At 40.7% G+C, this 13,378-nt stretch overlaps 1 protein-coding gene across 1 annotated transcript in view; it reads right to left on the bottom strand.

Moving 5' to 3' along the window:
- ANO3 (anoctamin 3) overlaps window positions 1–13,378 on the bottom strand; it is a 539,488-nt gene that overhangs the window by 112,913 nt on the left and 413,197 nt on the right. The window contains exon 8 of the mRNA XM_019519487.1: window positions 1,551–1,682. Coding sequence (XP_019375032.1) covers window positions 1,551–1,682 — 132 coding nt within the window. The remainder of the gene's footprint in view (window positions 1–1,550; window positions 1,683–13,378) is intronic.

Genomic DNA, 13,378 nt, shown 5'->3' with positions numbered 1-13,378 from the left:
TGGCCCTCTTCCAGTCCTCTGGCACCACACCAGAGCACCATGAGTTCTCGTAAAGCCGTGCCAGGGATCCCGCAATGACCTCAGCCAGTTCCCTCAGTACTCTGGGACCAGCTGATTGAATACATCCAGTCCTTCCAGAAATTCCCTAACTAGTTCCTCACTAACCCTTGGCCTAGGTGCGCCTCCCTTAGGGTCTAAGGGGGGCCAGAGAGGGAGGTGACTGTTCCGGTCCCTGTTCAGGAAAATGGAGGCAAAGAAATCGTTAAATATGTTGGCTTTGTCGTCTGGTGTGACGACAAAATTTCCTAGCGTGTCCTGCAGGGGCCCCACATTACCCAGAACCTTCTTTTTGCCCCCTATGTATTTAAAAAAGGACTTCTTGTTGTCCTTGATCTGGGAAGCTAGTCCCAGTTCATCTCCACCTTGGAAATCCAGCCAACATAATTGGAAAGTAAGAATACTCAGCACAATCCTGCCTCCTAAAACTACTCAAGTGCCCTTCACCAAAAGACATTGTTATGCAATGTAGAACTAGAATATTAGCTCTACTCCACCCACTCACAAATCCTGAATACAGTTGTGGATAGCCAGGCACAAATTAGAGCAGTCTTTGGGCTTCTTTAACTTTTGCAGGGATTGGGCAAATCTCTAGATGCCTGCAGGTTTTCAGAGGCAAAAAGATCATGAGTAACCATCTTTTCTTCCTCAATGCTGAGGTATATAAAGTGCTTCTCTAAAACCACTCTACTTGAGTCATGTCTAAAAAATAAAAAAGTCACCAAAAATAAAAAAAACACGTAGGAATACTTTGGTCCTTAACTAGTCTAATACCACATGGGCTAGTACAAAGAAGGGATTATAAATTCCAATTATAAAACATTCCATATGACTTTGTTCCTGTGCTATTTAATTGACATTACTGAACTTCTTGTTTCTAGACAAGAGAACTTAAGGTTTAATTCTAATTTACCAAATAAAAAGAAATGAAAAAATTGTCTCAGTGGTTTATAAACTCATTTTAAAGTTATGCCATGTTGAACTATTTTGTGATAGAGCAAAAATAGAGACAACATATTGTTTAGACCAGATGTATGTTTAGTTTTTAGGTAGCATATGGAGGACAAAGGATTATTTATATAATGGAGGTAGACACGTGTTACATACAAAACTGATTAAAAATCCAGTGCCTGATTTCAGCTTGCTCCAAGGGATCTCCTTCTGTTTGACATGAGGAAATGCTTCTAAATTTAGTTTAGCTGTTATAATCAATATTACATAAAAAGAACCTTGGGTGGATTTGCGTTGGTAATGTAGGAGGAAGTAAATCCCTGTTAGAGCCAGAATTTCCCTGTAACCAACTGAGTAGCTGTTAACAGAAGCTACTGGTAATATTCAAGGCCAGAATTTGTCCCAAAGAGAAAATCAGCATGAAATACCAGACCTGATACTAGGCATTTGTCAGTGACCATCTGTTAATGACTGTCTTTATGTCACACACTAAGAAGAAATGTAAAAACTATCCATGTAGATCTCTAGGACACAGCACTTACTGGTGTATACGTGCACGGCTAAATGGTGCTGTGTAACAATCTGTCTCTTCCAGGTCAGGAAGTGCCTCCTTGTCCAGCTTCATTGGATTTCTGGGCAACCAGCTTTTCAGTTCCCTCATGTTCCTCTGCAAACTGGGACAATGACATGTTAGGTTTTCATTATGTTCTCAGTTGCGTGTGGCTTTAATTACCATTGTATGTTATACATATTCAATTAAACGACACCAAAACTGAAGGTGGAAAGAAAGCAATTATGCATTTTTTCATTTGAGACTAAATTACCAAACTAAGCTAGTACTTTTGTTATTTGTGGCTTATCTTCTACATCTTACCCAGGCAGGATTCCCACTGCCAATAATAGGATTTTTTTGCCTAAACAATGATTACAAGATTTGGCTCACTGAAAATACACTTCAAAAGACAGTAGTAATTTAGTACTAGAGAAGTTGTCTGGCTGAGTCACAGTTTCATCCACTAAAGGATTTTTTTGGCTCAGTATTTTACCTCTTACTCATGAACTACTTAAATACTGATGTAGCCCTCAATCAGTCATGTAAATACAATCCCTTTAGATACCCAAGAAACAAAATTACTTCCTTTAAATTGAGAATTAAACATATCATTATTCACTGCATTTCTGTAAGTTATGATCATTATCATTAATTAAGCCTTCATTTGTAGAACTCTATCAATGTGTATATACTTATATTTATTCTCAGACCAAGGATCATCATAAATCAAATAAAAAAAGAAAGATACTTAAGGGCAAAAGATATAACATTGTTATACAGTCAATGATGAGACAAAAATGAGATAGCTTTATTCGTGATTTGTCTAGAAATCAAGGTTATCACAAAATCATGACTTAATCCTGATGCCCCTGCTCAAGATTTTTTATGCCTGACATTGGAAGTTTGCCTAAAAAGGCTGCCAGAATTGATTTGTAAACAAATTGGAAAGGTCAAGTAGGTAATCAAATCTACTTATTTCACTGGCCAGTGCCAGCAATTCTTTTTTAATTTGCCTGATTTTACATTCCTTACATACCCAAATTTTCTTCCCAGCAAGGTAAATGGAAAATTTGGATTTTCAAGAAACAATGGGTTTAGACAGAGTTATGAGAAAACACCAAGCTGTATTATGCCTTTGGAGGCATGGCTCACTCTGAGAGACACCCTAACTACATGCAAACATCACACAAAGAAGTGGAAGTTTGATCAAAACTACAATGGAATATTTTCCAGGTGAGTTGAGACCTGAATTACTTCTGGACTTTATCCCTACAAAAAGATTCAAAGGCACAAATCTTCACTCTTGAACTTTAACTGCCTTATTTATACTCATAGTTGGGCTGATGATTGGGTATAGTAGTTAGCAGTCCAACTACTTGGAATGAACCCACTTTTTGATTATAGAAGTATAGATGAGGACATAAATTTTACCTTAGTAGATGATGCTCATAAAGCAAGAGCATCCATAGAAACACCTGACTTCTAATTATCCAGCAAATAAATGAATTAAAGTAAGTAAATAAGCACTACTTTTATATAGAAGTGTGTCCATTTGCTGTTTAGAATCCTACAATTTAGAGCTAGATGCAAATTAAGTAATTTGCAATTAGCAGTTAAAGTTATATAGAAAAATTTTGCATCTGCTATGAAAATAGTTCCATGAAGTTAAGCTGAAATAAAATTGGAATATTACGGTGACTGATGAAAAAGCTTATTTTAAATTTGTACCAGGTTACACAAGGAGAACATTCAGGTCTTTCCATAACATACCATTGTAAGGGACTTCTAGTCCAAAGAGAAAGAGAAAGATCTTCTAGGTGAAACTGAAGCATGAACCCTTCAATCCAATTACATATTAACTCATCAAAAGAAGTGTAGGTGGAGCTTTTCAGAAAAGCTAAATAGCTTAGGTGGAGCACTGTGCTAAGCTGGTTAAGCTGTTCATGGTATCCAAGTCACTGAGCCATGTACATATATCATAATTATTTACATGTATAAATCTCTGTAGGATGAGCTCACAACATTTTATTTTTCAGATTCGTTCATCACCTAGAAAAGATTTAGCATGCTTCTAATGTATTTCTGCAGGAAGTCATCAAAGCTGTAGATTAAAGATAGCATTCCAAAACTAGTTTTGAGAACAGAAGGCCTGACCTACCTGTCACTTACAGGATCATCATTAACATTAAGAGTCACCCATGAGTTACAGTTCTGAAAGAGGAGACTCAAAACAACCGACTTCAGAGCCTGATCCAGCACCCCAGCAAAAGTTAGACCTTTGAGCTTTGTCATTAAGGATTGTTAGGTCTCCACAGTACTTTAACATATATGAAATGAAAATTCTAAAAATCTTATAAAATCTCCATGAAATTTGTTAGCTTATGCTAATTAGGCAGCTGTGCAAAACTGGTATTGTACTTCAGGTAGCGTACTTCAGGGATATGACACTATCAGGTATTAAGCCTTCTGGGCCAAGAAATCGAATTATGTTCATAAAGCAGAAACACAAAACAGTTCTCAGGCAGGTGTGTTTCTTACCTCTTTCAGCCAAATGTATGGTCCAATTTGCCATCCTTATACAGTCAGTACCTTAGTCTAAGAGTTCCTTCTGTTGTGGTTCCAGTGGGACTAAGTTTTTAATAAACTTGTCTAAGTGTGAAGCCTTCATTTTTCTTTCTTGTAGACATAGATTTTTGTTTGTTTGTTCAAAGCATGAAAATTATCTATCAATACTAGAAAAGGTGTAGGAGCACCATAGAAGGAAGAGGACGGGAAAGGAAAGTTGAACGTTTTAAGGTTCCTTCCCCTTCTTCATTTTTAATTATTTTTTCTACAAGGCTGAACAACTGGAAGATTGAGAGTTTTGTTTAATCTTGAGAAAATACAGAAAACTGTCTTTTTATTTTACACTCATAGCTGCTCCTTTGAATCAACATGTGAAGTCAAGCAGAGACTTTGAATAAAATGGAAATGACAGCCATATTATATTTTCTTTTCTTTCCTACAGTGAAAATGGCATTCAATCAAAAATATAATCTTTTTTTTTCTTGAATCACTTCTGGCTGATCACCCCAAAACCTGGTGACTTCAGAGAGAGCAAAATGTGTCAACTCAAAAACATATTTTCCAATGCGAAAAATAAACCCGAACAACCTACATCTTTTTGTGGCTTAGCCTGATGCTCAGCCAAAGACGAAATAGAATATTTGTGGCATTTTCATTCAATATGTTATTCAATTTCAGACAAATTACTCTATTATGGATTGTCAGTGTTCAAGATGAATGAATAGGGTTAGCAAACAGGACAGTTTACAAGAAGTCTGCTGGGAACAAGAGGAGAAAAAAGAATGGGAAGAGGAAAAGGAGCCAGGCACCAGATTCTGCTCCAGGAATGTATATGAGCCAGGGCTGCCTGTATGTTTGACTTGCTGTTTGTTTGGTGGGCTCTGTGTTTGTGAATGTGCTTTGAGCAGCTGGGAGTGCTGCTAGCTGAGCGATTGCTGTTTATGCCTGATGAAAACCCTAGCAAGGGGGTGGAGCCATTCCAGCTCAGCAGGGTATAAAAGGAGACTCTCTGAGTGACCTGAGAGCAAATAAAGAGGGGTAGCAAACAGAGCAGTTTTCTGGGCAGTTTGCAGATCAGTTTGCTGCCAGCGTCCAAGTGAAGGGCCCGGGCAGGAGCAAATGCATCTTGCAGATCAATGCATGGCTGTACACATGGTGTTGCCAGCAGGGCTTTGGCTTTTTCAGCCATGGGATATTGTTCCAAGGAGAAGAAATGGGATCCATTTGATGAAAAGAGGGAAGAGAATCTTTGCAGACAAGCTCACTTACCTAGAGAGGAGGTTTAAGCTAGGTTTGTTGGAGACCAAAGCCCTGACGTAAGTGGAGAAACAGGTGACCTGAAGAAAACACAAGCATGAGGGGGCAACAGGGGACACCTTCTCATTCTTGAGAAAGTAGGGCAATCAGCTTATTACCTCAGGTGTCTGTACATGAATGCATGGAGTCTGGGCAACAAACAGGAAGAATTGCAAGTCCTTACATAGTCACAGAGCTATGATGTGACTGGAATAACATAGACTTGGTGGGATAGCTCGCATGACTGGAGTATTAGAATGGATAGGTATAAACTGTTCAGAAAAACAGGGAAGGGAGAAAAGGAGGAGGACTTGCTTTCTATGTAAAATAGCTGTATGATTGCTTAGAGCTGTATGATTATTCAGTACAAAACTGAAGATAGGCCTCTTGCAAGTCTCTGGATTAGGGTCAGAGGGGGATGAACAAGGGTGATGTCTTGGTGGGTGTGCGCTACAGACCACCACATCAGGAGGATGAGGCTTTCTTTAAACAGTCAGCGGAAGCTACCCAATCACAGGCCCTGGTTCTCATGGGAGACTTCAATCACCCTGACATCTGTTGGGAGGGCAATACAGCAGTGCAGAGGCAATCAAGGAATGTTGGAGAGTGCTGGAGACAGCTTCCTGGTGGAAGTGTTGGAGAGGCCAACTAGGGGCCATTTTCTTCTTGATCTATCTGTTGCTCACAAACAGGTGGGAAACATAGAAATGGATGGCACAAATTGGTGGGAAATAGAAATGGATTTCCCACAAATTGGTGGGAAATGGATGGCAACTTGGGCTGCAGCAACCATGAGATGAGTGAGTTCAGGATCCTGAGGAAAGAAAAAAAAGAGAGTATCAGAGTAAGGACCCTGGACTTCAGAAAAGCAGACTTATATTTGCTCTGAGAACTGAGGGATAGATCTTCTAGATGGCTAGTCTGAGGGGGAAAGGAGCCCAGTAGAGCCGGTTGTATTTTAAATAAACCTTACTGAGGGTGCAGGAACAAACCATCTTGATGCAGAGGAAGACTAGCTAATATGGCAGATGACCAGCTTGTCTTAGCAAGGAACTCTTCAGTGAGCTAAAACACAAAAAGGAAGCATACAAAAAGTAGAAACATGGACAAAAGACTAGGAAGGAGTATAAAAGTCTAGCTCAGGCACGCAAGGATGAAATCAAGAAGGCCAAAGTGCAATTGTAGTTGCAGGTAGCAAAGGACATTAAGGGTAACAAGCAGAGTTTCTACAAGTATGTCAGCAACAAGAGGAAGATCAGGGAAACCATGGATCCCTCACTGAATGGGGCAGTGATAGATGATATAAAAAAGTCTGCCTTCTTTACCTTTGTCTTCATAGGCAACGTCAGCTCCCAGACTACTGCATTTGGCAACACAGTTTGGGGAAGAGGTGAGCAGCCAACAGTGGGGAAAGAACAGGTTAGGGGCTATTTAGAAAAGCTAGACGTGTACAAGCCCACGGGGCTGGCTGCAGTGCACCCAATGGTGCTTGGGGAGTTGGGTTTTGTAATTGCAGAGTCACTGGCCATTATCTTTGAAAACTCATGGTGATTGGGAGAGTTCCTGGATGATTGGAAAAGGGCAAATATAGTGCCTATCTTTAAGAAAGAGAAGCAGGAGGACCTAGGAAACTACAACTCGATCAGCCTCACCTCAGGTCCCCAGAAAAATTATGGAGCAGGCCCTCAAGGAATCCATTTCTAAGTACTTGAAGGAAAAGAAGATGATTGGAACATTTGGCATGGATTCATCAAGTGCAAGTCATGCCTGACCAACCTGATTGCTTTCTGTGATGAGCTGACTAGCTTTGTTGATGCAGGGAGAGCAATGGATGTGATACATTTTGACTTTAAGCAAGGCTTCTGATATGGGATCCCAGAACATGTCTGCAAGCAAGCTAAGGAAGTATAGGTTGGATAAATGGACTGTAAGGTAGACACAATGCTGGCTGGGTCATTTAGCTCAAATGGTAATAATCAATGGCTCAATGTCTAGTTGGCAGCCGGTATCAAGTGGAGTGACCCAGGAGTTGGTCCTGGGGCCAGTTTTGTTCAATATCTTCATGAATGACCTGGAAGTTTGGATGGAGCACACCTTCAGCAAGTCTGCAGATGACATGAACCTGGGGAGAGTAGTAGATATGCTGGAGGGTAGGGCTAGGATTCAGAGTGATCTAGACAAATTGGAGTATTGGACCAAAAGAAATCTCATGAGGTTCAACAAAAACACGTGCAAAGTCCTGCACTTGGGAATGAGAATTTCTTGTGAACTACCAACTTCAATAGGCTGACTGAACAATCTGCCAATCAATGTGAGTAAAAGTTACAGGAACTATCCCTAAATGAATAATTTTTGAAGTTGGGATTTTATGTGATAAGACAAAATCAGATATTTGTCAGGAAAGCAGAGTTCAACTACCCATGTTTTACTCCAATATGTCGTCTTTAAAATCATTGCATGTTGCTTTTCTCTGGTAGTTATACCTGTAGTTGCCTTCTTGTATAAACTGTTACTCTGCAACATACTGTACTTTATTATCTGACACACACACACACACAAAAATATCAAGCAGGACTTTGATTTTGTGCAAGTATGATAAACACTTTTTACCTGCTTCTTAAATTGATAGAGTTACTATCTGAACATTTCCAGATAACTACACTTTCATGGTCAGTGAAGATTCATAAAGTTCATAAACTTTGAGCAATTTGGTTACATTGCAGATTTACAGATTAGTGTGGAAATACCTAAGTTAGCTCAGGCACTGAATGTAGTCAAATCCTGGTAACAAAAAGTTTAGCAAAGGCTAATACATTCAGCTCATAAATGTAAGCTGAGCTTTGTACTCTGTGGGAACATCTACATATTCATTTACTCTGGCCCAGATTTACTTTGTTGTAAACTGAACTGGAGTAAGGGTTTTTGGCTAGGTGTCTACACATGCAAAGATTAGGGGAAAAAATTGCACCCAGTTCCCTGCAGCCCTTCAATGGACCCCTGTGGCCACAAGAGGGGAGTTTCAGGCTCCCCCTGAGTGAGAGTTCAGGGGCTGACAGGGACCATAGGGACAGGCCCCTGCCCCAATCCATCAGTGGGGCAGCTAGCTTGCTGCACCAGTGAATTGGCAGGGGGCTGGGTCCTACCCCACCCCTGCAGTGCTTGTCAAACCCTAAGCCTTGATCACCCACTTGGGGCACAGGGCTGGGACCTTCCCCTGACCTGGACAGTTTCCAGCCAGCCCCAGCCTGCACAGTGAAGTCTGCATGTTCAGCCTGGAGCTGGTTGGGATCTGCCTGAAACAGGACAGTTCCCAGCTACCTCCAGGCTGCATGTGCTTTCCTGCATAGCCTGGGGCTGGCTGGGAACTGTCCAGGTCAGGGGTAGGTCCCAGCCAGCTCCAGGTTGGGCAGGGAACTGTCCCCATGCAAGGAGCTCCTAGCCCCTGCTTCATGATCACAATTGTAGTTGAGGAGTGGGGTCTGGGGAGCTTGTTCCCAGCCCCAGTTCTGTGATCACAAAGCTGGGTGGGGAAGAGGCTACCCTGTCCCCTCCATGACTTCAGAGATGGTGCTGAGAGACCCTTATCTCCCAGCATGAGGTCTGAGGTCGTGGGGCTCAGGCTGGGATACTCCCACCTCTTTTCCTTGGGACAAGTGCCAGTACAGTGGGGAGAAACTCAGGCTCTGTGAATCCCACACATATGTTTTGATATGAATGCCAATTATGATATTAGATATATCTGCAGATTTCTCTCAATATTATCTCAGTCAGGACTCCCAGTGATGAAAGATTTAGTTTAGAATTACTAGACTTTTCAGTCCCCTCATGCAAAATTAAAATTTTGTTCTGTAGTGGAATGAGTTGTAACTGTCAAGGGGCATATTAAAAGATTTCTGGCCATAATGTCATCCAAACATGTCTTCTTGGTCCATATCACTTCTCTTTTTAACATTCACAGGTAAATGTCTTGCTGTTAGTAGGGGGCAAAATTCTATTTAGTCATACCATCCATTACACCTGCATAACATCCAGCCCAAGTCACAAATGCCTTTCATGAGAGTTTTGGGTATCCATCATATGGGGAAAAAACAACAAAACAACAAACTAACCAAATGGGAAATATATTTAGGTGCCCCCATATACAAGCAGGTGTTTAATTTTAGGGATAATATTTCACTTTTTAAAGTTTGCCTGTATTAGCTTTAAAGGTCAGTGATTCTGAAAGACTGGGCCCAGATACTATTCTGCTTGCTAGACATCTAAGATGTAACAACTGCTTACTCCAAAAAAATGCATCAGTCCTCAGACTGATGACTGTTCCACTCTGGAGGGTGCATAGCTCATGTATATTCCCGTTGGACAGTAGCCTAAGTCTAATTGACTAAGGATCTTTTCAGGCCAAAATAGAAACATATAAGGCATCTAACCATCTTTAGTATTTTTGTGATTGCTGTGGAGAATGGAGGAGAATCATGCTTGACAAATTTGAGGCCTAAACATCACATAAGTGCCACTTATACATCTTGGAAGTGACACAAAATCTGGGCCTAGGCATCTCCAAAAGATGGGATTGTGATGGGATACAGGGGCTTCCATATCTAAATTGAGAGTCTGAATCCAGACAAGGCTGTTAGGGTTTTTATAATCTAACAGAAGTGTAGGAGAATCTGCACACCAATATCAAAACCAGCTAAAATTAATTAGTACCACATTAGCATACTTTCAGCAAAGTGTCTAAAATAGGTTGATAGTTTATGTTACTTTCTCATCTTTAGATGTAGACCTCAGGGCTGAGGAACATTGATAGAAGATGTATACCTTTTGAACCTGTCCCCTGAACAAAGACTATTCCAATTGTTAGTGTCATGGGGTGGGGTTCCCAGGGGTTGTCATGATGCCCCTGGTGGCTCCACGACTGTGCCAGTTCCGCCCCAGGAGCTCCCTTTTCTCTTGTCTGCCATGTCTTGCTGGTAAAATAAATTGGGAGGCTGCCCATGGGCTTTTGCATAGCCCCAATCTGCTGAACCTCACTAGAACTCAGTGGTCCTTGAGCCCTTTGCCGGGTCTTTCTTCAGTACTGTGCTGTATGGGGAACCAATGAGCCTCATGGGCTAATTGCATGGCCCAAACCTCCCTTATACTACACCCCATGCCTTGTGGGTGTTACATGGATGTTGTTCCCTCTGTCATGGCTTGGCCTACTCAGCCTCCACCCATTTAATTTAGTTAGGTTTTCTAGCCTAGGCCCACTGTATCAGACTTGAATTTGAGGCAGTAGCTCTGATCAGTCTCTTCCTGTCACTGGGGTCCTGGCCTCTATCTGCTGGGCCCTCAATCCCTACCTGACTGCACCCATCTGGTGCCAGGCCCTTGGCCCCTGTGAAGCTGCACCCCTTTGGTGCTGGGGCCTCTGGCCTCTCCAGCCTTTTGAGTAGCTGCGCCCCTCTGGCACCCAGTCTTTTGGCCTCTCTGGGAGACTCTCCAGCCTCTTCAGTAACTGGGCCCTCTGGCCTCTCTGGTCCCGTGAGTAGTTGTGCCCCCTCTGGTGCCGAGTGCTCTGGCCCATGTCTGGTTATGCCCTCTCTGGGCACTAATAAGGTCTCTGTACCTCCCCTTACAGCTTCATCCCAAACCTCTGGCACAACAACACCACAAACATAAGCCCTCATGCTATAATATAACACTAAGAATAAAGGCAGCACTCTGCCCCTTTTAGAGGGCAAGCTTCTTCCCCTAGGATAGCATGCCTCCTAGCTCCTTGTGAACTCCTGGAGTCTAACTGCCATCAGAGGTAGCAAAACAGGCAGCAAAATGTCACAGGGTCACACTCTTGTGCAGGAGCTCTTTACCCTGGCAGTTGCCAGACAGCGTGAACTCCCTCCTAGCCCCAGCCCTGGGGCTTATATGTGCCCAGGGCCCTGCCTCCTTCCTGTCAGCTGACTACCTGCAAATGCCAACTTATTATCTCATTTAGTCTGTTGCTCAGGCATCCTGCAGCTGTGGAGCTCTGCCTAGCCTGAAGGGCCCTGGGGCTAGGCTGCTTCTGCCATTAAAGGAGCAGACACATCTTAGTGCCCTGTGACCATTAGGATTTCATGTTAAGAAGTTTTTTAAATATCAGATTAGTTGACTGATTTCTCTAGTATTCTCAAAGTTAAATATTTATGTACTGAAATGTTCTCCAGCTACCTGGTAATAGATAATACCTGTGTAATTATTTATATGGGAGTATTTACACATGAGTGATTTTATTTAATTTACAGTGACTTTTCTTCTTTTTTGTATTAATATTTTGTACAACAATTTAAGTACTTCATGATGCTTTGCAGTCTAGTTGTGCAAAACACTGTCTTTTCCTAGCTTGAGTTTGGTAGATTTAAGGAGGCATGGTGATTTTCAAAGTGATGATCTTAAAAAAAGGAAAATTGTCAGAATAAGTGAAAGGATTTGCAGTATCAATCCTTCAGATTTAAAAAAAAGGCAGCAGCAGAAATTATTTTGCTCAAAATTGGCTCTGTGTTGCATTTGTCAACAATAGGCCTGAAGAGGACCCAAATAAGTTCTCAGAAAATTTGAGGCATCCCTCTGTGTGTAAATTCACATAAAGGATTGTAGAAAACCCCTCATGATAAAAATAGTTCATTCTTCAATTAGATATAAATACATAAACCAAACTAAAATACAAATCTCCAAGTGATAACTTCATCATACAGCTGGAAACAGTATAATGATTGATAGTACTGCAGTTCTCCAAAAAAGTGTATAAGAACTTACGTTATACCTCTTCCAATGTTGCAAATGAAAAACTGCATGCTACTTTTCTCGAACACTGTAGAGTGTTACTATGAATATATCTTGTATGTACAAAGCACCATAATTATGGCCAAAAATGCTTAGTTTTTAACATTAAAGTTGCTTTATGCTTGACTCTTAATTACCAGACTTGTTTCATTGCATATCCTAGATATCTGTGTTACTAAACAGAACTGTCAATTCATTTAATATGCACAATATTGTTATTCTCAAGAGCCTCCAGTGGAATTCAGAATGAAAACAAAGTTTGTTTTTACAGCAAACCCCTATAAATGTTGCCTTAGTATTAGAAAGCATTAATCACTTACATTCTTCATAATGTATAACAACATGAAGCAAGCATGTGCATGACTGGGGAGAAGAGAAAAGCAGTTGTAAATTTATATTATTATTTATTTCAAGCCAATATTACTTAATTTCTGGAAGTTCAAAATCAAACTTTGTTAGTTTTGCATTAAAAAAAAGTTTTCATTACTTTTTCAAGCTACCAATTAAAAAAAATATCAACTACCACATTAACTTTGTGGGAAGTTATGAACATTCTTGCAGATTTTGCACTTTTGGAGACCCTCAAGTAGTAACAAGAGAGCCTAAATCAGATTTAGATATTTGCTCTGTAAGTATTTTGATCAGCAACCAGGTTATGGACCTAATGGTAGCAAACTGTCAGAGAAGCTTTTCATCTTCCATTTGAAATGTTCAATTCATGCCAATTAGAACACAGCTTTCCTGGTTCTTGCCACAAGCAATTGCTTTGCATTGAAAATTAAATGTCAGAATGATTGAAGGGTGCCTAGGCCAGAAATACAGTTTAACCTTGCTAGTTCCAAAGAATCTGAGATGGCATTTTATTTTTTGTATGTTAGTATAAACAAAAAACTATTATTTTGGAAAAAAATGTATGTTTTTATTAACACCAGGTCCCACAACCACTTATACACCTGAATCAAGCCTTGTTGCATATATTTGCATATTCAAGTTACTACGTTGAATATAAGCATTTAGATTCAATTATTGCAATACATGCTCATAAATACTATTTTGTAAAGCAAGAAGTGTCTTGCTAATGAAAGGCCTCCCTACAATATGCTCCTAATATTCTCTTTTGCAAGATAAAAAAAGACATTTGGGGGGGGGGGGGGG

The sequence above is a fragment of the Gavialis gangeticus genome, unplaced genomic scaffold, assembly GCF_001723915.1.
Source record: "Gavialis gangeticus isolate Ggan-Ray unplaced genomic scaffold, GavGan_comp1, whole genome shotgun sequence".
Classification (NCBI taxonomy): Eukaryota; Metazoa; Chordata; order Crocodylia; family Gavialidae; genus Gavialis; species Gavialis gangeticus.
This window is presented reverse-complemented; position numbering and strand designations above follow the sequence as displayed.